This window comes from Tursiops truncatus, chromosome 15 (assembly GCF_011762595.2).
Source record: "Tursiops truncatus isolate mTurTru1 chromosome 15, mTurTru1.mat.Y, whole genome shotgun sequence".
NCBI lineage: Eukaryota > Metazoa > Chordata > Mammalia > Artiodactyla > Delphinidae > Tursiops > Tursiops truncatus.
In genome coordinates this window covers 16935669-16960907 of record NC_047048.1, presented here as the reverse complement: position 1 = coordinate 16960907, position 25239 = coordinate 16935669, and the positions used below count along the sequence as shown (strand labels likewise).

Genomic DNA, 25239 nt, shown 5'->3' with positions numbered 1-25239 from the left:
ATCTTCCAGCCTGCTTTCACATCCTCTCCGAGATACAAGACCCTGGCCGCTGGGGGAAGAGACAGTGGCACAGGGAGCCCCATCTTCTCCAGCAGCTCTGCTAAAGTCACAGGACTGGCTGGGTGGGGGCGACACTGGCAGCTGGAGCCGCATCCCCGTCTGGTATTAGTCTTGCCCAGGCCTGAGAGATGGAGAAAAGCTGTGGCCCAGTGCAGGGCCACATTATGACTTTCAAGGGCCCCAGGCACTTTTGACTTCATGGGCCCGTTCCTCCATAACAGAAATATTAAAAATTACATTTTACGATGGCAGTGGTATAAAAAATACCAGTCCAGCCTAGATTCACTCTTATGCCTTCATTATTATTCTCTTTTTTTCTTCTGATTTTAAAAACAGTCAAAATTAAAGCACTTTGTGGGTCCCTAGAAGCACTGGGAGCTCTAGGCTCTGGACCAGCAGACCAACAATCTGTACAACCACCCTCCTGCCAGAAGTGGGAACATAGCCCTGCTGGCCCTGCCCCACCACCCCTTCTCCCTTGGCCGTAGAGTCCAAATCCCTCACCCCAGCCTCACTGTGACAGGGCTGGTCCCTGGGGCCCTGATCTGCCCTTCAGTTTATTCAGGGACAACTAGGAATAATAATAACAACAGTGACAACCTGAAGTCCTGGGGGCCAAGCCCTGCTCAAAGCACTCTACGCGGCAGGCTCTGGGTTCAACCACTGGCGAGCTATGTGACTGCCGGCAAGTCAGTTTTCCCATCTGTGGAATGGACGTAATGCCCCTCCCACAAGGACACTGAGGAATAAAGATATTAACACATGCAGCAGGCTCAGGCCAGTGCTGGTGCAGCATGGCATCTCAGTCCGTGTTGGCAATTACGATTAATCCTAACCCACTGGCTCCTTATAATAATTAATTATAGTAACTGGCTCCCGTAGGGGCTGCCCTGCCTCTGCTTTCTCCTCTACCCTAGAAGGCGTTGACCTCGGGCTGAGGACCCCTCGGTGTGAGCTGGTCCAGCAGCATCACAGCCCTGGCAGCATCAGAGCCCAACCCTCTCCCCACAGGGACCCAGTCGATGCTCGCCCACTCCTTCCCCTCCCACAGCAACAAACCAGAAGCCCACCCACCTCCTCCAAGCTTCTCACCCTCCCCAAACACCCCCCCCAACTCCCCCCCGCCACCAGCTGTCTTGTTCTCAAGGGGCTCCTGAAAGGCCAGCTTCCTGGTTCCTCCAGGACAGGCAAGTCAGGGGCTTGGCTCTCTCCTGGTCTCATGTTTCTCCCGGGTTTATTTTCTCCCAGGCATGAATACAGAATCCTTTCTCTCCACCACTTGCTTATCCCATCATCTGGCTGCTACATCCCTCTCAGTGACTGTTTTCTGAGGACTTAAAAGTCTTCTCCCTCCCTGCCCGCCCGGTCACTCCTGCAGTACGATCCTGAGAAAAGAGCAGAGGGCTTTGAAGCCAGCAGGAGCCGGGTTTAATCCCAGCTCCACAACTGACCAGCTGTGTGACCTTGGGCAAGTCAGTTAACCTCCTTGAGCCGTGCATTGTTTATCTGCCTGAAATTACGGAGATGATCTTATTTTCTTTAGCAGTGGGACTCCCCCCAGAAGGAAACGGGGGTTTTTTGAGGGGTGAAAACTTTGATAAGCCGTTTGAGGTAGGGGGAAGAGCCCCCTACCCGCTTCCCCACGAGAGAGGCTTGAAGAACCAGAGACAGCTGCCTTGGGCTGGCCACCAGCTTTTGTTTTGTGACAGGAGTAAGCAGGTTGAGGGGAGGGCTGGATGCTTGGGATAATGGAGGGGATTCTTTGATGCTTGGTAGAGAGAAAGAAAAGGAGAGATGAAACCACTGACAAGAAAAGGAGCCTGGACACCCTGCAGCACCTCACACCCAACCTGTTCAAAAGGGACCCATCATCTCCCCCAGCTGCTCTTTCCCCACCTTCCCCATCTTGGTGGTACCATCCCATCCTGGCCAAATGCCAGCCCAGATCAGGGGTCTGGCCATCTAGACCTAGGGACCCCCTCCCCAGAATAATGTTTTCAGCTGCATAAAATAAAAGGATATAGAAGAAACCAGTTATACTGAAATACAATTAGCAAAATATTCAAACAAATGTGTTATATAGTCATATATGTGCTTCCTCATTAGCATGTTAGATAAGATTCAGCGGAAGCTCTCAGAAGTATTGCCCTTTCGAAGGAGTGCATTTCAAGATATGTGCATATGAAAAACGTGGTTCCTATTGGTGACTATGTCACAGGTGCCGCCCACGACTGTGATGCGTTACCTCCGCTCAGATTTGAAAGATATTCTAAATGTCAGTTGCAAGTTAGAGAAATGAAGATGTAACTTCTCCCCCATCCAGGTTCATGGACTCTCTGAATTCTGTGGGCTCCACACTAGGAGCCTTTGACCTAGAGTCTTGGTTTTTTCCAACCCACTCATTCCCGCCCACCTCTCTCCTTAGTCAGTCTGCAGGCACTGTGCCTGCATCTCGTATCCCCACAGCCACTGCATGGGGTTGGGGCCTCCCCCTTTCTCACCTCCTGGCTGGCCTCCTCACCTCCATTCTGGCTCCACTCCTCCCGTGCTGCACCCTGAACCCTCATCCCCAAATGCAAACCTGACCGTATCACCCTTTGCTCTGGATTCGTCAATGGCTCCCTATTGCCTGCATGATAAAATCTATAGACCCGTGCAAAGCACCAAGACCCCTACCCGGCTCTCCAGCCTCAGCTCTCGACACTCCTACTCGCCTGCCTTTTCACGTTCCCATTAGTTTGAACTACGTGAAGTTTCCAGAATATGCCACGTCACTAAGCTTTTTCCTATGCTGTTCCTTCCACCCAAAATGCCCTCCCCGAGTTGTCCAACAAGGCAAACTCTTAAAGTTGTTTTCCAAGTCTCAGCTCAAATGATTGCTTCCTCAGGCCCCACCCCACCCATGGGCACCCCCTGGGCAAACGTAGGTGCCCCCTTGCGGGACTCACCACACCCAGTTCATGAAGGTCAACTTGCCACGTTACAAGGGTTTGATGAGTCTGTGTTGCTACAAGATGGCAAACTTCAGGAGGCCAGGACTGAGTCATCTTTTCTTTGACTCCCGCAAACCTAGTACCGACCCCGGAGCCCAGGAGGCCTTCAGTGAGTGTTGGTGGAGTAAATGAATACAATATGAAAAAAAAAACTGATTTCAGGCATAATAAACACATCTAATAACAACAAACAAAGAATAACCCATCTCTCGATCTGGAATAGCTGAAAACAGGGTCACGGGGGAAGGGGAGGGCGGCCAAAATCGACACTGTGCTGTGAGGATCTCTCTCCTTTTCTTTTCTTCCCTTTACTATTCTGGTTAGATTTCCCACATCCTGGGAATGACAATGCGCATGTTTTGATCTATGCAGCATGCTATAATTTCTTGAATTCCGCTCTCTATTCTTTGAGAGATCCTTCTGTTATATACACATACCTCAATTAGGGGGCGATTATCTCCCTTACCAAAAGGCTCATCGTTTCGGTTTCATTAAATAAAGAGTTCTTCCAGTGCATGAAGAATAAGATTAGATTTATAGAAATTCAGTTTATATTTGGCTTTTTAGGAACAGATGTCGTACACAGCCAAGCCACTGCTCTGTCAGGCTTCCTGAAGTTATGGTGTCCAGGCTCCTTTGACTCCCTTCTGGCAAACTCCTGGCTTAACCCCTTATGACCCGGGTCTGCTGAGGCTATTCCGGGCACCTGGCCACCTAATCCAATGACCTTTGCTTGGAGCCTTCTGTCTCCACTTCCCTGAGTCGTGCTGCCGCCGGTGACCATCCAATTTTCCCTGAAACCCTCAAAGTCCTTGGCCTTTGTCCACAATCTCTGCTCACCCCACCTTCACCACTGAGATTCCAAATGTGTTTGTTCATCAAACTTCCTGCGGGCCATCTCCCCATGGAGGTCTCAAGGGCAAATACGACAAAGCAGATGAGTGACGTGCCCACCACACCCAGCAGGCTCCCCTTTCATATCCCTGTGAAAGACGCCACCGTCCGCCTATTTTCACAACCACCTCCCTTTCCCTCGTGCCACAAATCCAATCCATCGCCCGCCATGGGGCGTTCGTCTCCTGAATACATCTCCAGCAAACCCCTCTCTCTCTCCCATGTGTGTTAAGCTCCATGAAGCACTGGAACTGTCTGTTTCCATTCATTACGATAACCCCATACTTATTAAACACATGACCTGGCACACGAGACACTCAGTAAACACATGCTGAATCAGAGAACAGGGGAGCAGACAAATCCTACTTTACAAATTGTAACACTGAGGTTCAGAGAAGAGAAGTGATTGGCCCATGGTCACCTAGGTGGACCGATCAGGACTTAGCCCGAGGGTGGCTCCAGCTCCCGCATTCCCCTCTGCTCTGGTCACAGGGTTGGTTCCAGTGTGTTCTTGCCCCACTGCCCGAGGCCCTCTGCCTTACCTGAGAGCACCGTGAAGACCGCCGCAAAGGCATTGAGCTTGAGCCCGTCGATGACATTGCTGGAGTGGAAGAGCTCGAGACACATGAGGCTGAAACCAACCACCAGCAGGAGGATGTAGAGCACCTCGGAGACGACCGACAGCCACAGGACCCCTGCAAGGAGGAGGTAGGGAGGTCGTGAGGTGAGGACGCACAGGGCGGACTCTCCCTGGGTTCGTTCCACCCCACGCCCCTGGGTTGGGGGATCAAGTCGTTTTAGAGAAGACCTCGGTTCTAGGGTGGGTCCTGATCAGGTAAGGCGACCCTGGCCAGCCATCCTCCTCACCAGGACTGGCTCAGGAAGCCCGGCCTAAGTCAGTCGGAGCGTGGCACTCTCAGGATGACAGCTACTGGTTCAGGGAGGCATGTGACCAATAAGCGGGTCCATTCAGATTGGAGGGAGGAACTTCCATCCTGTGGCCGGATGGGAGGCTCTCTTTCTCTTCTCATCTGTTACATGACTTCCACTGGGAGCCATCTCATGGCCCAGAGAGCACCTGCCTTAGAACGAAGCTGACACTGGTTGCTGAGCAGAGCAATGGAAAGATGACCTCACTGGGCCACGCAACCACCAGCCCCGAGGGCTTTCCTGTGGCTACGCTGGCCAGTATGATGTTCTCTGTTACCTACAGCTATAAGCATCCCAACTCTTACACACATCATGCTTGCCCTCAAGGTACACCTACATTTTTATTTACCCTGTTCCCTACTCCACTTTTTTCTAGATACCACCACTACTATTCCCACAGCTTCAACCTTGTGGTTCTCTTGGGAGCTGCCATGTTCTGCTGTGGTCCCACCCACTGGGCACAGCTAATTGATCCAATGTGATCACATGACCTAGAATTGGCCAGTCAAAGCCCTTCTCTAGGAATCTGTGCTTGGAACCCACCGAAGTAGACAGGAAGAGAGGCCCAGATGGGAGTCCAGGCACTCTGTCAGTATGAGCGACTGGTTCCAGCTGTTCCTGAAGGCCAGCTGAACCCCATCCTGCCAGTGTTTTGGCTATCCAAAGCTTCTTTTTATTCCTTAACGTAGCACAGCTCCCTCTTCCCCCAAATTGGTCCAAATTGGATTACCATCATTTGCCACCTAATTTAGGGGGCACCTTCTATTTCTCCCATCCTACATTATTCTTCCTTCTTCCTACATGCTTTTTATTGGAAGAACCCCTTTCCTCTCTCAGTCTGTGCAGTTTAGTTGCATCAGATTCACACCCTGGCTCCATGACTCGTATCTGGCCAATCAGAACTCCGTGTCCTTCTGACTCTAGTCATTGGTTCAGGAATGAACCTCTCTATGCCTCAGTTTCTTAACCTATAAAATGGGACTAATAATAACTCCTATCTCATAGTATTGTGGTGCTGCGAGGATTCACACAGCAACGTAATGAGCTTGTGCTTAGCGTATAGTAAGAGCTCAGTTCATGGGCGTCATTACCACTGTTGGATGCGAGGAACACGGTGGGGACCGGAAATGGAGCCGAGGGGTCCTTGAGTGAGGTCAAGGTTAGAGACGGTCAAGAGGCAGAAATGACACTGTGGGAGCAGAAGTGATTTCTGAGAAAAAGGGTGGTGAGTAAGAGGCGGAGGACATCATGTGACTTACCCTCCAAGCCACGCTAACCATAGGTTTTGAGAAGGGACTATGGATGGACCAGGCCTGGCCAGCCGGAGATGGACACATGACCCAAATCAGTTCAATGAGTCAGGCACAGGACTTTTGCTGAAACTATTGGGAAAGAAAATTCCTTTTTTCCACTGGGTTTGAGGCTGGGAAGATGGAAGGATGGAATTGACTGCATCAAGTAGCAAGGGCCTTCCTGGGGGCAGAGCCAAGGCCAAGGAAGGCGGCACCAACAGATGGAGGAAGACCGTGTCCTGTGACGTTGAGCCCCCAGATCCAGCCATGCCTACAGCTGCCAGTCATTTGTTCTTTCAATCACATGAACCAAGAGATCCTTGTCTTTGCCTAAGCCGGTTTGGGGTAGAACTTCTGTCTCTTACAACCAACAGTCCGGACCTTCAGTTTTTCTTTTCTCGGAAGCTGCCCTTCCCTACCTCTCTGCCTTTGCACAAGTTGTCCTTTCCACCTTAATGCCCTAGGGATGCCCGATATACACCATTCAGTGAAGGAAGCAAACAAACAGCAATGTCTGAGCCCCGATCTATTCTCTGATGAAGAATCCAGATTCTCAAACACCCACTATCATTCCTAATGCAACAGGGCTTTCAGAGCTTTGAAGAACTTTTTTCTTTTCTTTTTTTTTTTTTTGCTACAAAAATATCGCATCTCCTGGGCAATCCCTTGGATTTCTGTAAGAGAATAATGTGCTCTTGGCAGCCTGGATGTTGTTAAAACATCCCCTGGCACCGTACGCTCGTAGCCTCTGAGGCCCTTCGCTGGCCCGAGGCCCACCGGGCAGCGAGGAGGAATGCAGGAGGTGCAGGGTGAGCTGGGCCATGCAGGGGTGCGGCTGCCCTCGGGGAGGCCTGCTCTCCCTCCCAGCAGCCTTCACCTCCAGCTGCTGTTGCCCTGCTGGTGGGCGGAGCCTCACCAGGGTGAGGCTCACTGACTCAGCTGACTCCCCCGCAGTGCCCCCGCTCCCCCAGGGGATGCTCTCATCCTGCCCAAGTGGGCCCCTGGCCAAGCCGCCACCCCACCCACCACCCCTCATAGCAGGGCCCAGCTCTGCTCTTTCAGATGGGATGGAAATGGGGGACTGAGATGCTCCAGGAGTTAAGTTAATCATGGAGAAACAGACAGTGGAATCTCAGCTGCATGGCTGGGGTTATGCTTCTTATTTCTGCCAGATTTATTTCCCTGTCTAGCCACTGGGCTCAGAGCATCTGTCTGCAAGTTACAGCCCACCTAAGCCAGAGAAATTAATAACTATAGTAAGAAGCGGAACTGTTGCTGAGGTCATGCTAGTAGCAGCAACGATGTCACCGTAAGGGCCAAGGGATATTAGGTGTTTATCACGGGCCAAGTCATACTGGACAATGTCAATGTTCCACCCAATGTCCCTGCACCTCTTTTTAGCATTTCTGTCTTTGGGCAACTGGACTACATCTTGCCCATATTCATTCAGAAAGTGCCTGGAAACTTACATCTTCCTCTCTGTCCTGTTGTCAACCAGTGGCCGACTGGGGTAGTCCTGCCCCATGGCTCCGGTGGAGACCACCCTGGGTGGTGACCCACACTGCAAAGATCCCTCAGGGCCCAAGCTGAAGCTGCCCTCTCTGGGCCCTGGCCTGACATCACCCCCTCACTTGCCTTCCTCCCTTCCCCGTTCTGCTCCCCTCAATCCCCTTACCATTCTCCTCCAGGGCATTTCCTTTATAAATGACTTGCACATGGATCCTCAGAGTCTGTTTGTAGGGACTCTGGCCTCAAACACCAGCATTCACTTGCATGATCTCCCCCAGTCTCCCTGACAACTCTGCAAGGCGGCAGTGCAGCACCCATATTACAGATGAGCAAACTGAGGTTCAGAGGGATTAAACCACTGGTCTACACAGCTGGATAGTGAGTGATATAGTCAATCTGGGTTCAAACTCAGGCCTCTCTGACTCCAGAAACCATCATGGGTAGGGAGGTTGTAACCTATCAGGATAGAATGGCCACTCTGAAGTCATATCAGGGGAGTTGGGTTCCCTGGCGATGGCTCTCATCTATGTGCACTCCAGCATCCCAAAGAATTCCTGCATCGGAATTCTTGCAGGAAGATGGCCACGGAGTGGGATTATGGTGGGGCAGGGGGTTCTCAGTGATCCTGAGCCCAGCTGGCCACCAGGTGTGGTGGGGAAGGAGGTCGCAGGGAAGAGCAGATGGGTCTTGAGGATGCTGGTGACTCAGGCTGGGACCTAGGACCTGGGACCCTTTTGCTGCAATGCTCGTACCCGGACAAAGTCTCTTCGAGCAACAAAACACAAAGAAACTATAAAGGACTAAAAATAATTGTGCGCATTGGCAGTTGGGGCAAATTATGATTATGGAAAACAAGATACGAAAAGACAAAAACCCCAACTGCCGGGGCTTCCCTGGTGGCGCAGTGGTTGAGAGTCCGCCTGCCGATGCAGGGGACGCGGGTTCGTGCCCCTGTCTGGGAAGATCCCACATGCTGCGGAGCAGCTGGGCCCGTGAGCCATGGCCGCTGAGCCTGCGCGTCCGGAGCCTGTGCCCCGCAACGGGAGGGGCCACAACAGTGAGAGGCCCGCGTACTGCAAAAAAAAACCCAAACAAACAAAAAAACCCCAACTGCCACTTCTGAGGAGCCAGGAGCAAAAGCGCAGTACTGCGCATGCCCCTGCACACAGCACCACCAAAGGGGTGGGCAAACCACCTAAGCCACGCCTCTGGCCCGACCCCCTGGACCCGCCCCTACCCTCACCCCATATAAGGAACCAGCTCGCCCCCCTCCCCCATCCCCACCCCACCCTCACTCCGGGAGTCAGCGAGCAAGGGAAACTGTTGCTTGTTTTCGCTCCCTCTTGCTGCAGCAGGGGCCCCGGTAAAGCCTTGCCTGAATTTCTTGTCTGGCCTCTTATCAATTTCTATTGATTAAGGAGGCCAAGAACCCTGGTTGGTAACACTGGGAACCAGGCTGGAAAAGATGGGTTTGACCCATGCTGCAGAGGCAGGTGCAGTCCTAAAGGGCTTAGCAAGGGAAAGACACGCAGGGAGGCTTGCTCTGGAAGGGGGGTGGCTGGAAGACCCGGTGGAGGTTTGGGCCGCGCTCCATGAAGAGATGGTGGCGGCCTGGGCCGTGGCAATGATGGGGGCGGGGGTGAGGACAAGTGGGGAGCTTGATAACTCCAGAGGGGTGGGCTCAGTGGACTGCTGACCCATGAATGCGATGGCAAAGGAGAGGGAGGAGTCCAGAGTGGGGCCATGTTTCCAGCGCAGGCGTCTGAGCAGACAGTCATCGTTCCTCAGTGAGAATGGGATGATGCTAAAGGTAGGAAGGTGGTGAGCTCAGCCACTCCTACATGTGCAGAGTCTGCAGCAGCTGCAGGACCTCCAGTGGGGATGTGCAGGAGGCAGCTGGAGCTCAGACAGGGATGTGGGAACATTGGCAAGACATGGGCACTCACTAAATGTTTGCCGTGATTGTTAAAGAGATGGATGCCCAAAGAAAGCATTTAGAGCAAAAGAGAAAAGGGTAAGAAGTAGAATCCACAGGAACATTAATGCTCAAGGGGAGGGGTGGGGAGGGGCTGCAAAGGTGCAGTGACACTGTGGGTGTCCCACCCATCCCTGCCGACAGCACTTCAACGCACCTGCCACCTGCCAGCACCTCTCTGCCCCAGGGGTTGCCCTGGTCACCAGAGCCTAGTCCCCACCTGCTGGGACACTGACACCACCCTGCCCTCCACCTCAGCAGCAGCCCTCAACCAATGCCTGATGTGAGCTGATAAATAAGTACATATTATACCTGTGTTTCCCACTGTAATAGGGAAGAACAAATCTGACTCCATATTGGATTGGTTTCTTTTCCTTTAAGCTTTATACTCTATTGCTTTTGCTACAAGTTAAGAATATTGCCTATAGCCTGAAATATACAGGATGGCCCATTCTCAAGGTTCTGACCTTTATAGGTATAACACTTTTCCATTCATATAAAAAGTTGCAGAACAGAGAAGAACATTTGTCTTGTTGGAGGTTTACAGGAACATCCTGACCTGACCTAGCTGGACAGTTGCAAGAACAAAGGATTCCGGCACCAAGAAGTTTGCAACAACTAACCACACCCCCTCCCATTTCAGTATAAAAGAAGCTTGAATTCTAGCTTGGGGAAGCTGGTTCTTTGGGACACGAGTCCACCATCTTGTCAGTCTGCTGGCTTTCGGAATAAAGTCGCTATTCCTTGCCCTAGCAGCTCTATCTATTGTCCTGCCATGCATGAGCAGTACAAGCTTGGACTCAATAACACCACCACCAGGGGAGAGATGGTGTTAAGTGTGAAGAACCACAACATTAAATTGTCTGCATCAAAGAGTGAAAACGCTATTCGCTTTTCCATTATTTTAAAAATTCTTATCAGTCCAATCAAAAGAGTTTCCGCTTGGCAATAATATGTCCTTAACACCTTCCTAACACTTGTTAATTGTTTGAAACGAGAGGGCTCAGATCTTCAGCAGTTCCTAAGCAGACTTGAAGAACATTTTGACAGTTGCCTTCTGTGCTGCGGACTCTCCATCACCCCCATCCTCTCCCTCCCCTCCCAGGCCACAGCTCTCCACCCCTCTCTGCCCTACTCTGTGCCCCAGGGGACTGACTCCTTAGAAGGGCATCCCCAAGCTCCCTGGTCCTCTGACTCAGCAATGGGGGGCACCAGTTGGAAATCGGCACATGGGAGGAGAGAGGTCAGCGTGCTTCTGCCCTGCTCCCTCTCTGTCTCTGTCTACTTCTCTGGCATCAGCTTCATCCTCTTGCCCATGACTACAGCTCCGTTGTCACGGCTACTATTCTCACAGACCCAAGAACACTGTTCTTGCCCGTTTCTCCTTCCTGTCCAAGGCTGTCATCAGCCTCTGTCATCAGCCCTTGGGGGCCTCAGATTCTCTTAACCCTTCCCATGCCTCTGTTAGGAGTTCTTTCATCCAAGGGCCTTCATTTGAACCATTTGGGAGATTCTGTTTCCCGCAGAGAGCCTCCTTGGCACATCATTTTTTATGGCAAGGGATCCAATTAGAGGAGTGATCTTAGCCAGTGGTCCCGGAGTAGGCCCCGAATAGCAGCAGCAGCAGCAGCAGCACTTGGGAACTTGTGATGCAAATTCTTGGGCCTTTTACTGAATCCAGGAACTCTGAGAGTAGAACCCATCTGTGTCTTTTTGTTTTAAAATAAATTTATTTATTTATTTATTTTTGGCTGCTTTGGGTCTTTGTTGCTGCGCGTGGGCTTTCTCTAGTTGCAGCGCACGGGCTTCTCATTGTGGTGGCTTCTCTTGTTGCAGAGCACGGGATCTAGGCACGCAGGCTTCAGTAGTTGTGGTGCACAGGCTTAGCTGCTCTGCGGCACGTGGGATCTTCCCGGACCAGGGCTCGAACCCTCGTCCCCTGCATTGGCAGGCAGTTTCTTAACTACTGCAGCACCAGGGAAGTCCCCCATCTGTGTCTTAGCGGGCCCTCCAGGTGATGCTGATGCACATTCAAATATGAGCATCACTGATCTGAAGTCCCCTTTCACATGTCTGTAGAAAAAAGAGAGTCGACTTGTGCGGGGGAGGGGATTGAGTCAATAAATGCTGGACCATAGTTTGTTGGCGTCTGGCCAACGGAGAGAAGGTATAATGGGAATAATGAAACAATCGGGAATCATCCCGTAGTGTCTGGTCTAAAATCAATGCCCACTATTAGCGTTATGGAATGCAGGCACGTGTGAATAAAGGAAGCTGGGAAGGACAGTGGGCTGGCAGCCTCTGGGCAGGACCAGCGGGGAGCCTTGGTGCCACCCGGAAAGGCTCACTAATCACAGAGATGATTGTTTCAAGTCTCTGAAACTTGACGCTAATGGCTCAATTTGTAGCTGAGAACTGGTGACCTCCCGGGGCAGAAGAAATGAAATGATTTCTCATCAGGTGCAGGGCCTGGGGGGTGACAGCTAATCCTGTTAGCTGCACTTTTTGCCTTTTTAAAAAACATCTTCATGACGCCAGCTCTGACCCTCCACTGATGCAATTGATGGGTTTGCAAGAACCATTTCCCTTTTGCCCAGGAATCCCGCCCTTGCTAAGACACTTTCCAGGGCCAGCTCATTGGCTGAGGGGAAAGTCACAGGCGGGAACCGTCTTGGATGTGTGACGTTGGCTGGGGGCCTTAACCTTTTGCCCTCTGTTTCCTCAATTGAAAAATGGGCGTGATAGACTTGTGAGCATTAAATGAGACAATATCTTTAAGTCACACAAGCCTGGCACTTGGAAAGTATTCAAGAGAGCTAAGTATTACTATTACTTCCTAATTAGTATAATTATTAGCAATTACAATAATTACAAGAGGCAGTGAGGCATAGGGGTGAAGAGCCGGACATGGGCCAGGCCGCCTAGATTGACACTAGCTCTGCCAGTTACTAGCTGGGAGACTGAGCAAGTGGTATCTGCTGTACCTGTTTTCTCGCTTATAAACTGGGGACAGATCTAGTACCCACTTATGGACTGTTGTGAGGATAAAGCAAGTTAATTGATAAGTGAAGTGCTAAGGGCAGTGCCTGGCACATAGCAAGTGTTAAGTAAGCGTTAGTTACTGTTACTATTATTGTTGTCATCGGTGTCATTCCCATGGGACGTAGCCAAGGAGTAGGCAGCCTGGAACAATTGCATCTCAGCCACTGGACAAATAAAATTTTTATGGCGGTGGGGGGGCGGGGGGTGGTGCACAGGGGGATTGTGGTAAAATCCTATGAAATCCCAAGATGCAATGGCATTTTAAGAGAAAACATTTTTCCTCCCCAAATCCATCAGTTTCATATGTCAAATCAATAAGTCGTGGTGCAGTGGCCGCTGGCTGTGGGCTCGGTGACACGCCCCCTGAAACCCAGCATGTTAAATCATGTAAATGGCATGGGCCAGGACCCCTGAGGCTGGAAACAGCTCCATGATAGCTGCTGTTTGCGAAATGTCAATACTGGAAGCTCAGAGGCAGAGATGAACAGGGGATGGGAGGAGAAAGCCAGAGGCCTCGAAGAACTGTGGGGAGGGACTTTGGGGGTCCCCGAGCCCCCAGCCCTCCATCTGCAGATGAGAAGTTAGCCCAGAGAGGAGTTAGGATGTGCCCCTGTCACAAAGCACATGGGGGGCAGATTGGGGTAGGGGTGGCTTTGCCACCTCCCCGGCTGCTCAATGTTGCGTGATTGGGGTGACTCTATCACAGGCACTGGGATTGAGATTTTAGGGGAAAGGGGCTGGCTTGAAGATGGTGGCTGCACCGCACGTCTGTAGCCCTGAGTTCCAGCCCTGATGCCGCGGGACCTCTGGAAGGCCCCCGTGTCTCCAGGGGCCTCAGTTTCCCTCCCGGTAAAACAAGTGGCTTCTCAAACAAGCTGCCAACAGGCCGAAGCCAGTCCGCAAAATTGTCTTGTTTGGCCCACACAGTATTTTAAAAATATCTGAATTCATTATCAACATTTAAAAATAGGAGACTTCACATAAAAATCCAGATTTCTGGATTTGTTTGCAAAATGGGTGGATGCAGCCCTATAAGACCCGCACCCCCATATGATGATGACTGTGAGGCTGAGCTGGGGCGGCCCCCCTCAAACAGGGCAGCCCAGTTCACCCCTTCATGGCTCCTTCCTAGCACTCGTGAGCACTGGGTTTACAGCCCCCCATACAATGCTGTCTAAGGTCATTTCTATCCCTGACACTCGGCAGCGATGCAACATTTTGAGACCCTGTATGGTCCTCCCTGATATTTACATGTGGGAGTGAAATACACGGCAAAGTCTCAGTTATCCAACTTCCTCAGGGATGGGGGGGTTCTAGCAAACACCATGCTACCCCACACAACCATGCTACCCCACACAGGAGGTACCAATTTTCAAAGAGCCAGATTCAAAGGACAGACATTCAGCTCTAAAAATATGCCCAGATTGATTTAACTGAGCCAAGAGCCTGGGTCTGAACGCTATTTCCAAGAGTCATCTTGTCCACCCCAGCCCTACATCCTGTCCATGAAGGCCTGAGAGGGCCGGTGAGTGGCCCGAGGTCACGACACTGGGAATCTGCCTTTCATGAGTCAGATAGAACCTTTTAGGCTTTGACTGGAGGTCATGGTGGAGACCCTAGGTGGCTGCTCTCGTGGATGTGCCAAAAACGTTGGGTAACAGAGCGCCTGGGAACAGAATGCCATTCAAATGCCCATCAGCACGTCGTTCTGGAAACACACGGCCTGGCTGGGGCTGTTTTCTGTGTCAGTCACCGTCTTTTCCAGAACTGTCCTTTTCTAGAGCCTCTCTACTCAAAGCAGACCTACTGACTCAGGTCTACATTTTAACCAGATCCCCAGCTGACCCGAACACACGTTCAAGTGTGAGGAGCACTGCTCTAGAGGATGAAGTTCATGTGTTTTACTATGGGACCGGCATCCTTGACAAGCAGGTGCTAAGTAGCCCTGCCCACCTCAGCACTGGCTGCTTGCTGAACATTCCACGCCCTCCTGTGCCTCCAGCACAGCCCTGGCCCTTGGAGTGTTGTCCTCCTCTGGGGTCAGCTGAATAATGGCAAAGATATCCACACCCTAATCACCAGAACCTATGAGTACGTTACCTTATTCAGCAGAAGGGACCTTGCAGACGTGATTATGATCTTGAGATGGGGACATTATCCTGGATTAATTGGATGGGCCCAATGTAATCACAAGAGTCCTTATAAGAGGGAAGCAAGAGGGTCTGAGTCAAGAACAGGAGATGTGACAATAGAAGCAGAGGTTGGAGTGATATGGGGCCACGAGCCAAGGAATGCAGGCAGCCTCTAGAAACTGGAAAATGCAAGGAAACAGGTTCTCCCCTGGAGCCTCCAGAAAGGCATGACGACACTTTGATTTTAGCCCCATAAGGCTCATTTCAGAATTCTGATCCCCAGAACTTTAAGATAATAAATCCAGGGACTTCTCTGGTGGTCGAGTGGTTAAGACTTCGCCTTCCAATGCAGGGGGTGCGGGTTCAATCCCTGGTCGAGGAGCTAAGATCCCACATGCCTCACGGCCAAAAAAACAAAACATAAAACAGAAGCAATATTGTGGCAAATTCAATGACTTTAAAAATGGTCCACATCAAAAAATAAATAAATAAAAATAAATAAATCGACGTTATTTTAAGCCATTAAAGTTTGTGCTAACTTGTTACTATAGCAATAAGAAACTAATGCATCTTCTTTCTTTGTTCAAGATCAGCTCTGCCAGGAAGCCTCCCCTGACTACCCTAGCCCCCACTGCGGCCCCCAGACAGACCTCAGCAAACAAGAGAGCTTCTCCATCACTTCCAGGTAGATGCCTTACTGAGATGGAGAGAGCCCGGACTTGGCGTCAAGCAGGTCTGGATTTGACCTTGGACCCTTATCTAACTTCTCTGAGCCTCAGCTTCTTTGGCTATAAAATGGAGTCAACACCACCAATCTCACACATTTTCTGGGCAAGTTAAATGAGATTATGGCTGCAAACCCGCCCCCAGCCCCCAACAGTCCAGTTCCTGGCACACTGTAGGTCCTCAGTAAATGTTGTGTATCAAGCTGACACGCTGGGCCCAGAGAAATGAGTCGTTCTCCTCTGAGCTCACAATTAATAAATGAGTTTATCACTGGAATGGATTTTGACAATGTCTTATGGTCCCCAGAGTTCCACAAGGTTCCAGTCTCTGTCAATTTAGAAATGACTCTAGCAGACATGCCCTTTAGAAATGCCTCTGTTGGAACCCTGGGACAATCACTGAGCATTTGAGATGTGTCATGGTGACCTTGGCCTTCAGCATCAGGCTACAATGATTTTTCTCTCTCTTTAGGATCCAGAAGCTGGTCTTGAAAATGATCTCTGGCCCACACAAGCCGGGGCCTGGGGAGGAGGCTGGGAGGGGGAGCGTGGTGGGAAGAACTTAGAAGGCCGAGGTGAGTACTGGCCACTACACCCCACCCGGACCTCCCATCACTTTAGCAAGTCCTCTCATCGCTCTGGGCCTCCCCCTTCCCCATCTCTAAAATGGGGTTGCTATGTAGGCAAAGGAAGTAGGACGGGGTAGGTCAGAAGTTGCAAACTGGCCTGAAGACAAGTTTTTGAGATTTTTTTGCTGTGTTTCCTGGGTTGGTGTTTTGTTTTGGTTTGGTTCCTTCTCTTTCTTTGTCTCTCTTTCTGTCTCTGTCTCTCTGTCTCTGTCGTTCTGTCTTTCTGTCTCTCTCTCTTGTTATATGTGGTATTTTTAAAATTTTGAATTAGAAAAATGAATTTGAAAAGTGGGAAAATCACATGAAAATCTAGATTCTTTTGGAAATCTGGTTGACCAGGGCCACCTTCCTACAGGAAGATGACGGCTGGAGCCCGGTGGTGGCCGCTCCCCGCAGGCAGTTTCTCTCTAGTTTGCCAGAGTCCTCACCCTTCCCTACAATTTCCTGCCCTGGAGGCTGAGGGCTACAGTCCAGGGAATCACCCCAGAGTGCAGGCAGGTTCTTTTACAATGAGAGCTGGGAGAAAGCCTCTGGGGGCTGGGGAATGCCAGGCGGTGTGCAGCCAGGGGACAGAGATGGGCAGGGCTTGGGGAGGAGGTCGGCAGGGGGTGCTGGGGAAGGCGCTGCATCAGAAGGGCCTCCCAGACACCAGCTGGTTCCTACTCCAGCTGCCACCTGCTGCCAGGTGGGAGGAGTAGTACCCTGGAGAACACAGCTGTGAACATAGAATTAGGCTGGTCATTGCAGAGTCGGTTTAAGAAGGAAATGGTTATCTGCTGTGAGACGGTAGTGTGCCCAACGGTTAAGGGCATAGCCTGGGGAGCCAGACCACCTACAGGAAAATCTCATCTCTGCTAAGGACTTGCTGTGTGGCCTTGGGCAAGTTACTTCACCTCTCTGAGCCGGTTTCCTCCTCCACCTCAGAGGGTGGTTGTAAAAATTAAATGAGACATGTATAAAGGCATAATGCAGGCTCAGCTCATGATGGCTCACGATAGGCCTCAATATAGGTCAGCTGTCCCCATTTAACAAATGAGAACACTGAGACTTGGAAAGAAGAAGAAGAAATTCATCTGTCTCAAGCCTGACAGAGCCAGGCCGAGTGGGCAGTGGGGAGGTACTGTCAACCAGGTGATCTGGATTCAACATTTGCCCAGGATGTCAAGAAGAAGCACAGTCTAGCCCTCTGCCTTCGGCCTCCCTGTGGCCCCCTCGCTACATCAAGGGCATTCTGACTTGCCCTCCCCAATCCTCCCCACACCTCTAGAGTGTCCCTCTTTCCTTAAACTCACCTGAAAAACCATAGTCTCTGCACCAAACAAATTTCCCAAACCCAGACTCTGCAGAGGGCACTATGGGGAAGGCAGAGGGGCACAGACTTGGATCCAGCCCTCTGGGAACCCCACATTTAACCTGAGGGCTGAGATACACCCAATAATGACAACCACGTTATACATCACCTAAGGAGGGCAAAGCCCCATGCTGGGGCCTTGGCAAAGAGAAGCTCATTTCAACCCACAACAACCCTATGACTTGGGTGCTATTATTTTCTCTGAGTTATAGATGAGAGGAAACTGGGCACAGAGAGATTCACTACCGAGCCCAGGAACATAGCTAATAAGTGGCAGAACTGGGATTCAAAGGCCAGCCAGCCCAGATCCCCCTGCATGCCAAGCCCAGCTGGCCTCAGGGTCTGGTGAGCCAGTGGGAAACAGGGCACTTCCTGATAACCTCTCGGTGGCCTGCCTGGTCCCTTCCAACAAGCATTCAAACCAGCTGATACAGGCTCCATCTGACAAATGAGGACACTGAGGCCCAGAGAAGGAGAGTGATTTGCCCAAGGTCCCACAGCATTGGCAAGGGGAGGAGTCATGAGTGGTGCCCAGCTCTGTCTGAGCCCCCTTCCAGCTCTCTGCAGGGGCTCTGCCCCTCTTCTGGGCCATGGACCCCTATGGCATCTGATGAAGCCTAACATTTTTCTCTGAAAAATGTTTTTAAATAAAACAAACATACAGGATTGCAAAGGAAACCAATTATATTGAAATGGAGTTATCAAGACATTTTAAAAAATCAAATATATAATATTAACCTATGTACTTTTTTATTAATGCACAAAATAACAAGATCTAGTGCAAGTCTAATAACTTCGGTAACTTTGAAGGAGCGAGGAAGAAAGTGATATTTTCAAGACCTCTGCAAACCCTGTAATGTGTTACGAAAACTGTGATTCCAACTGGCAACAAAGTCCCAGGTGGGGCTAGGACTCCACATATCATGGAAAGAAATGTTTAACTGCCAGTTAGAAGCTAGTGAGAGTAAAGATATAATATTTTGCCACCCAAGTTCTGGGATCCCCTGAATTCTGACCACTGACCCCTTGGGAATTTCCAGGTTAAACATTTCTGCCTGAAGCAGCTGTTCTCCAATATGTAAGTGCTTTGCTGAGATGCAATTCCCAGGCTGGCCCTAGGGAAGCTGATGCTACAGAGATGAGGAAGAGGCTGGGCTCTGCATTGTGAAAAGCACCCCAGGTCACTCTGATGCATGGGCCATATTTTGAGAAAGAGGCGTCTTTCAAAAGCGCAAACACCATGAAGTCTCTTCTTTGTTGCAACCTTCTGGAGATTTCCCACTGCACTTGGAATAAACCCCAACTTCCAGCCCGGCTTTCAAGCCCCGCCCCCAGATTGTCAAGCCTCTGCCTACCCTTTGACACCTCCTCACCCACCGCGCTCCAGCCACCTCAGGGCCTTTGCACTTGCTGTGCCCTCTGTCCAGAATGCTCATCCCCCAGTGCTGCTTGGTTGACTGCTTCCCAGATCAGACGCCACAGACCGCTTCATCTAAATGAGCCACACACCCAACACACACAGTCACTTCCTATCCTTCACCCTGTTTTTATTTTTCATTATTTGAAATGGCGTCTTCTCTTGGCTAACATGTGTGGTCTGTTCTCCATTCACAGTGAAAGTTCCACGCGGGCAGGGATTTTGTCAGACCGTTCAGTGCTGTCTCCTAGAACAGTATCTGGCACTGGCCAGGGAGACACTAAGTAAAAAGTTGTTAAATAAATAATTAAGAAAGGACACAAGCCAAGAGGAAAAGGAGGAGACGGCCAGACTCCCTCAGCTGCAAAGAAGCCAAGGGAAGAAACTGCTTCAAGGATGAGGCAGCTGCTGCTGTGAATGCCACCCAAAGGTCAGGAAAAAACGAGGACCAGGAGATGAGAGAAAGGCCATGGGCTTTGGAGATTTGAGCCCCTCTAGTGACATCTGCGGGGAGAGAGGCAGAGTCTTCAGGGGGGACGATGCCAAGGGGAATCTGACTTGAGGGGCTAGGGAAGGAGTGGGCGGTGAGGCTGGCGGTGCAGACCCCCTGGGTTTTGATGATGAGAACCGGCCGGCCCGGGGGAGGTTTGCTCAAGCTTCAGTGCAGAGGGAGAGAGAAGGGGAGGCAGCCAGTTTGGAGGTTTGGTCATCTGGACTGGGTGGGTGCCCAAGTCATTAATTCAATTTCAGGGGGGCAGGGACAACCCTGGCAGAGCAGTCCAGGAGTCCAGGGGGAAAGAGCGGGGCTCTTGGGAGCCCTGACAGAGTGGCTTCAAATCCCACCTCCTCCACGTACCAGCTGTGTGATTCGGGGCAAGTTATTTACATCCTGCTGGGCCTCAGTTTCCTTATCTGTAAAATGGAATGCCTACAATGCCCATTTCAAGGGTTGTAGCAGGGATTCAATGACCTATGTGGAAATAGAGCCTGGTACACAGTGAGCGCCCAGCAAGTGCAATCTTTTATTTCCTAAATGTGCCGGCGCTGTGACGGAGCTGGAATGTCAGGATGAAAGGCCACTCTCAGGACACACCAGAGGGATGAGGAGAAAGACCAGCTAAGCACGGTCGGTCCACGCATGAGCCTGTAAGCAGGGGCTGTGGCCAGGCTGGGAAGTCCCAAGAGTTTCTGGAGGAGATGCTGCCTCCAATGGGACTTGAAGGACGAGAGGCGACTGGGAAGGGCAAAGGCCCGCAGGAGAAGGAGTTAGGACCACAGGGAACTTCAGGTGTGGCTGGACCACAGAGGCCGAGAGGTAAAGGGCTGGGGCTGGGCGGAGGAGGCCACTTTATCTCGAGGGCAACGGGGATCTAGTGTCCAAAAGTTCATGCTGGTGCCACACAGAGAGGGGAGGGAGGGGTGAGCCTGGAGTCGACGCTGACCTGTGGGGAGACCACTCTGGGTATACAGAAGGCAGTGGTGGATAGTGTGACCAAGGCAGCCACACGGCTCACCCCTGAGGACTCCAGGGCGAGTTAATCTGATGCATGTCCCACTAGGACAAGTACCTGAGGTGGCCACCAAACTCCCACCTGACACCATCAACCCTTGTTCCCCCAACTCCATCACAGCCGGCTGAGGGTCACAGATGGAGCCTATTCGCAGTGTGGCGGGGAGGGGACTTCAGCTGCCGAGACTCCATCCCGGGGGCTGTGGACAGAGAACAGCTTCAAAGCTGGGATGGGCCACCAGGGCACCAACCCCTGCAGAGCAGGCCAGGAGTCCGGGGCTCAGTGGACAGACTGCAGCTCCACCCTCCTCCCCAAGCTCCCATTTGGAAGTCCTGGCCCCAGGAGGGCCCAGCCAAGACACAGACCCTCAGAGGTCCTCCACGAAGCCAGTGCGAGCTCCTCCAGTGGGCTCAGCCTGTAGGGGGCAGCAGTACAGTAGCCTTTAACTCCCCCACACCTCCTGACCCCATTTCCTACTCTCCCCCTTGCTCACTTCCTTCTAGTCATACTGGCCTCCTTGCTGGTCCCTAAATACATCAGGCACACACCTGCCTCAGGGCCTTTGCACTTGTCTTTCCCTTCCCCTGGATCTCCCTCTCCTCCCCTAAGTTTTGCCCAAATGTTATTTCTTAGTGAGGTCTTTCCTGATCCCACTGTTTAAAACTGTCAACACCCCTCCCCAGTATTCCCTGGCCCCTTCCCCTTTTTATTTTTTTCTCTAGCACTTATCACCATTCAGCAGCCACAGGCATCTCTCTAGAATGTAAATGGAATCTCATTCCTTTAAGCCCTCCAATGCTCCAATGTTTTCCCATCACACTCAAAATAAAACCCAAGTTCCTTCCAGGACCCTAAATAATCTGGCCCCTGCCCGCCTGTCTGGCCTGATCTCCCTTCCTCCTTGAGCCAAACGCACAAAACTCATTCCTACCTCAGGGCCTTCGCACATGCTTTTCCCTACCTTTGGCAGAAAACATGGGTGCAAGAAATGTCTTACTTTCTTCCTTAAGTAAAGGCACAAGCACGATAATAAATGGAACTGACACCCGGCTTCCATGTCAGGAAGACAAGAGGGCAACAGGGTGGCAACTGCAGCCACCTGGAGGGCCCTACCCCAGGGAAAAGGAGAGGCTGGCTCAACTCAGCCAACTGCTGGGAGGGTGAAACCAGGGTTGCCAGATCTTCCAACTTTTCAAAAGCCAGGAACCCTGATTCTTTAATGTGAAATCTCTCCATTCTGAAACATCAGCAACAAATTCTAATATTTCCAAACACCACGTGAGTCAAACACTGATGAGCGGTGGCGGCGTCCTACGACACTAGTGTGCATCCTTCACAGAACTCAAAACCCAATCATAACTGAGTCCTCTCCACTTCATCATTCAGATGGTAAAAAGTCACCCCAGAGAGGGAAGAAGAATTAAACAAGGTCACACAGCAGCACACTGGACTCCAATCCAGGACTTCTGGTTCTTAACAGACATGTCTTTAACTCCTACAATGCTACACTAGACCACCACACAAAGGGGAAAATGCTAGTCAAGTTCACGTCAACACCTTTAAGCCATGCACGGAATAAGGGGGAAAAAATGCTTGCGGGCAGAAATCTTTTAGGACTTATCTGCAAGGGTGTGAGAAGGGCTATTCCAGCACAAAGGAAGGGCTTCTTCCATCTGAGTAGGACATTCATCATGGTGGGGGGGGGGGGGTTGGGGGAGTAATGCATGATTCTGCCTGAGTCTCCCTTGCACTTGGAATCTCTTTTATTACCCTGGAGCCAGACAGCATCTTTTCTCTTGCACCCTCCCTCCCCCACCCCCCACCCCACCGTCACCACCTCGGTCTAAAGGATCCTAGTTTTCTGACTCTAGCAGAGATTCTAAAAATACCTAAACTTACCAACTTCAGGGCTTTATTCTCTCATCTGGGAGGCACTCACAAAGCTTTTGCCAATATAAATGGCATTTCCTTTGGTATTTTTAAAGATCAGAGAATCCAAGAGAATATGCAAGCTGGACGGGGCCTTTGAGATCACAGCTTCCAAATGCCTCATGTTTCAGGCTTAAAAAAAAAGCGGGCGGGGGCAGATTTTAAAGAGGCCCAAAAGGTTAGGTTTCCAGATAATTCACAAAAGAAGAAAGAATGTAGTTAAAATTCTATGGAAAAATAGATTCAACCTCATTAGTAGTAAAATTTAAATGAAAACATCCATGAAATACCACCTCTAACCAGCATATTGAGCAAAGGTTTTCCAGGTAAGAGTTTCTGGCCAGAGATGTTAAGGGAAAGTGGGTTTCCCTTGCAGGAACGCTTCTTACTCAATAGCCATGTGATGCCTGGTGTTCCAGACCCCCTGCAGATAGGAAGGGCTGTGTGACTTGTCCTGGCCACTGTGCTCTGAGCAGAAACATGCATCACTTTTGAGGAAATGCATAGAAAAGCTGGCATGTGACCTCTGTAGCCCTCACCCCTGCTTACGGGGAGCGTGGGAGACCACAGGTTGAGATGTTGGTGTGTAGACCAAGTTTGCTTCAGCCTGGGGCCCTCTGCACCTAAGCTGTTCCTTCTGGAATGTTCTTTCCCCTTATCCTCACATGGCTGACTCCTTTTCTCCATTCACGTCTCAGCTGAGACGTCATCTCTTCAGACACGATCCAGAAAGGTCCCAGTCTCTCTGCCAATCCAGCCTTCCTCTCCCCAGACCATCCCCACTCTAACAGCTTGTTCATCTTCCTAGCAGCTTTCCCATTTGAAATGATCATATCCTTGGCTCAGTCTCCTCATCTGTGAAATGGGCAGTTGGACTCAACAGTTCCTAAGGGCCCTTCCTCTGGGACATGACTTGTGGGACTCGTGGTAGGTACTCACCCCCACGTCCCTCCCCCTCCCCCACCCCCACCCGTTTCCACCACCTCTCCCACTCCTGTGCCCTTGGCCAGCCCAGCATCCCTTTTGGGAATGGAATCTGCTTTTCCCTCCAGGGACCACTGCTCCCCACTACAGTCCCGAGAATGGGTGGGACAGACACCACCACCCCCCCCGCCCCAGTTCCAGTGGGGCTGGGACTCAGGCCACGGTGATTGGTTCAGGGATGGGCACATGACTCAAAGCTGAGCCAATCAGAGTCAGTCCTGAGCTTTGCTGAACCATCTGGGAAGAAGGTGTTCCTCTTCCATGCTGGGTTGCTAAACTGGGGAAGATGGAAAGCTGGAGTGGCGGGGGCATCTCTGCCACTACATAACCCACTTGAGAATGAAGCTGATGGGAACACCAAGCTGAGAGACAGAAGCTGCTCCCTTAGTGGACCCGGCTGTGCATTTTGGAGATCTACCCGACTGCTGGGTTACCTAGGCCGGCACGTTCCTCCTTTGGCTCAAGCCTGTTGCAATGAGTTGTCTGTCTCTTGCAACTAAAACAGCCTTCAGCCTTCACTGGCCCTTTAAGAATGCCTGTCACAGCCCCCGGAATGTTTGCTTATTGGCCAGTGTCCCTTCAGGCTGTGAGCTCCCGACAGCTCCTGGCAGGGCCTGTGGCCTCTCTGCCCCTCCACTGCCCTCCACAGCCCTGGCCAAGTGACCGGAGATGACAGAAAGCTCAGTAGCTCAGAGTCCTTAACTGGGGAGCTGTTCTGTCAGTCGAGAAGCTTCAGACTGTGTGATCTGAGCAATTAACCTTTCTGCAGAGGCCAAGGCCAATTATATCCCCGGGCCATCTGTGACATCTGTGTAACAGACCGAGTACCTCAGCCTGACTGCCTGGGCTTTTATAGGACAAAAGTAGCGTAATCAATCTCTTCCATCACCACCGCTCTTGCCGTGGTCCTTTCCCGTGGCTGCAGCAGCCTCCTCGCCACTTCCTGTCGGCCCCTCCAGTCATTCTCCACAAACTTGTCCCCAAGACAAGACAAACGACCTCTGCTGCCTCATCTGTAGCTACACCCCAGCTCTCCAATCCCCCAAACTCCCTGTGCAATAGATGACAGACGTGGCCCCAATTCTTCACCCCCCCTTGGGTCTGTGTCCTCTGCACTACCCCCCTGCTGGGACTTTAGGCTCCACCGCGTGACTTGCTTTGGCCAATGGGGTTCGAGCGGTTGAGACACAAGCATAGGTGTGCCCTGTTGGTTGCCCCTCTATTATTGCCACAAGGTCATGCCCGTGGCAAGAGGTAACTGACACGTATGACACATAACTCACATGTCATTACTTCGGCAAGAGATCACTGACACATCTTCCAAGTCCCCCAAACACCTCCAGCCTTTGCAAGGGCTCTTCTATCTGCCTGCAAGACCTCCCCGTCCCCACTCTGATCTGCCTGGCCAACTCCTACACATCCTTCAATACTCAGCTCAAGTGTCTCATCCAATGAAGACCTTCAGGAACTTCCTCCTCCCATCCCACCCCAAGATAGTTCATTTCTTTGTGCCCCTGCAACAGCCCTCTGTTAAAACAGGCTGGAGTCAGACAGTGTGGGTCAAGTCCTGGTGCTACCACTTACTAGCTCTGGGGGCTTTGGACCCATCATGTCATCTTACTAAACCTCGGCTTCCTCACCTGAAAATCGAGATGATGATAACAGCACCCGCCTCATAGATAACCCACAGGAAGGGCTGAGCACCGTGTCTGGAGCACAGATTTCAGTGCACCAGACACCTAGCTGTTATTCTTGTTACCATGGTGCTTATCACACCACAATGCAATTCGCTGGCTCCCTCATCAAGGCATGAAGGCATTTGGGCTCTAGAAGTCAGGACCCACACCTTGTTCACCACCACCTGCC

At 51.3% G+C, this 25239-nt stretch overlaps 1 protein-coding gene across 1 annotated transcript in view; it reads right to left on the bottom strand.

Annotated features, from left to right (window-relative positions):
- The window catches only part of GSG1L (GSG1 like), a 218095-nt gene that overhangs the window by 73189 nt on the left and 119667 nt on the right, over window positions 1-25239 (bottom strand). Inside the window, exon 3 of the mRNA XM_033840695.2 lies at window positions 4490-4642. Coding sequence (XP_033696586.2) covers window positions 4490-4642 — 153 coding nt within the window. The remainder of the gene's footprint in view (window positions 1-4489; window positions 4643-25239) is intronic.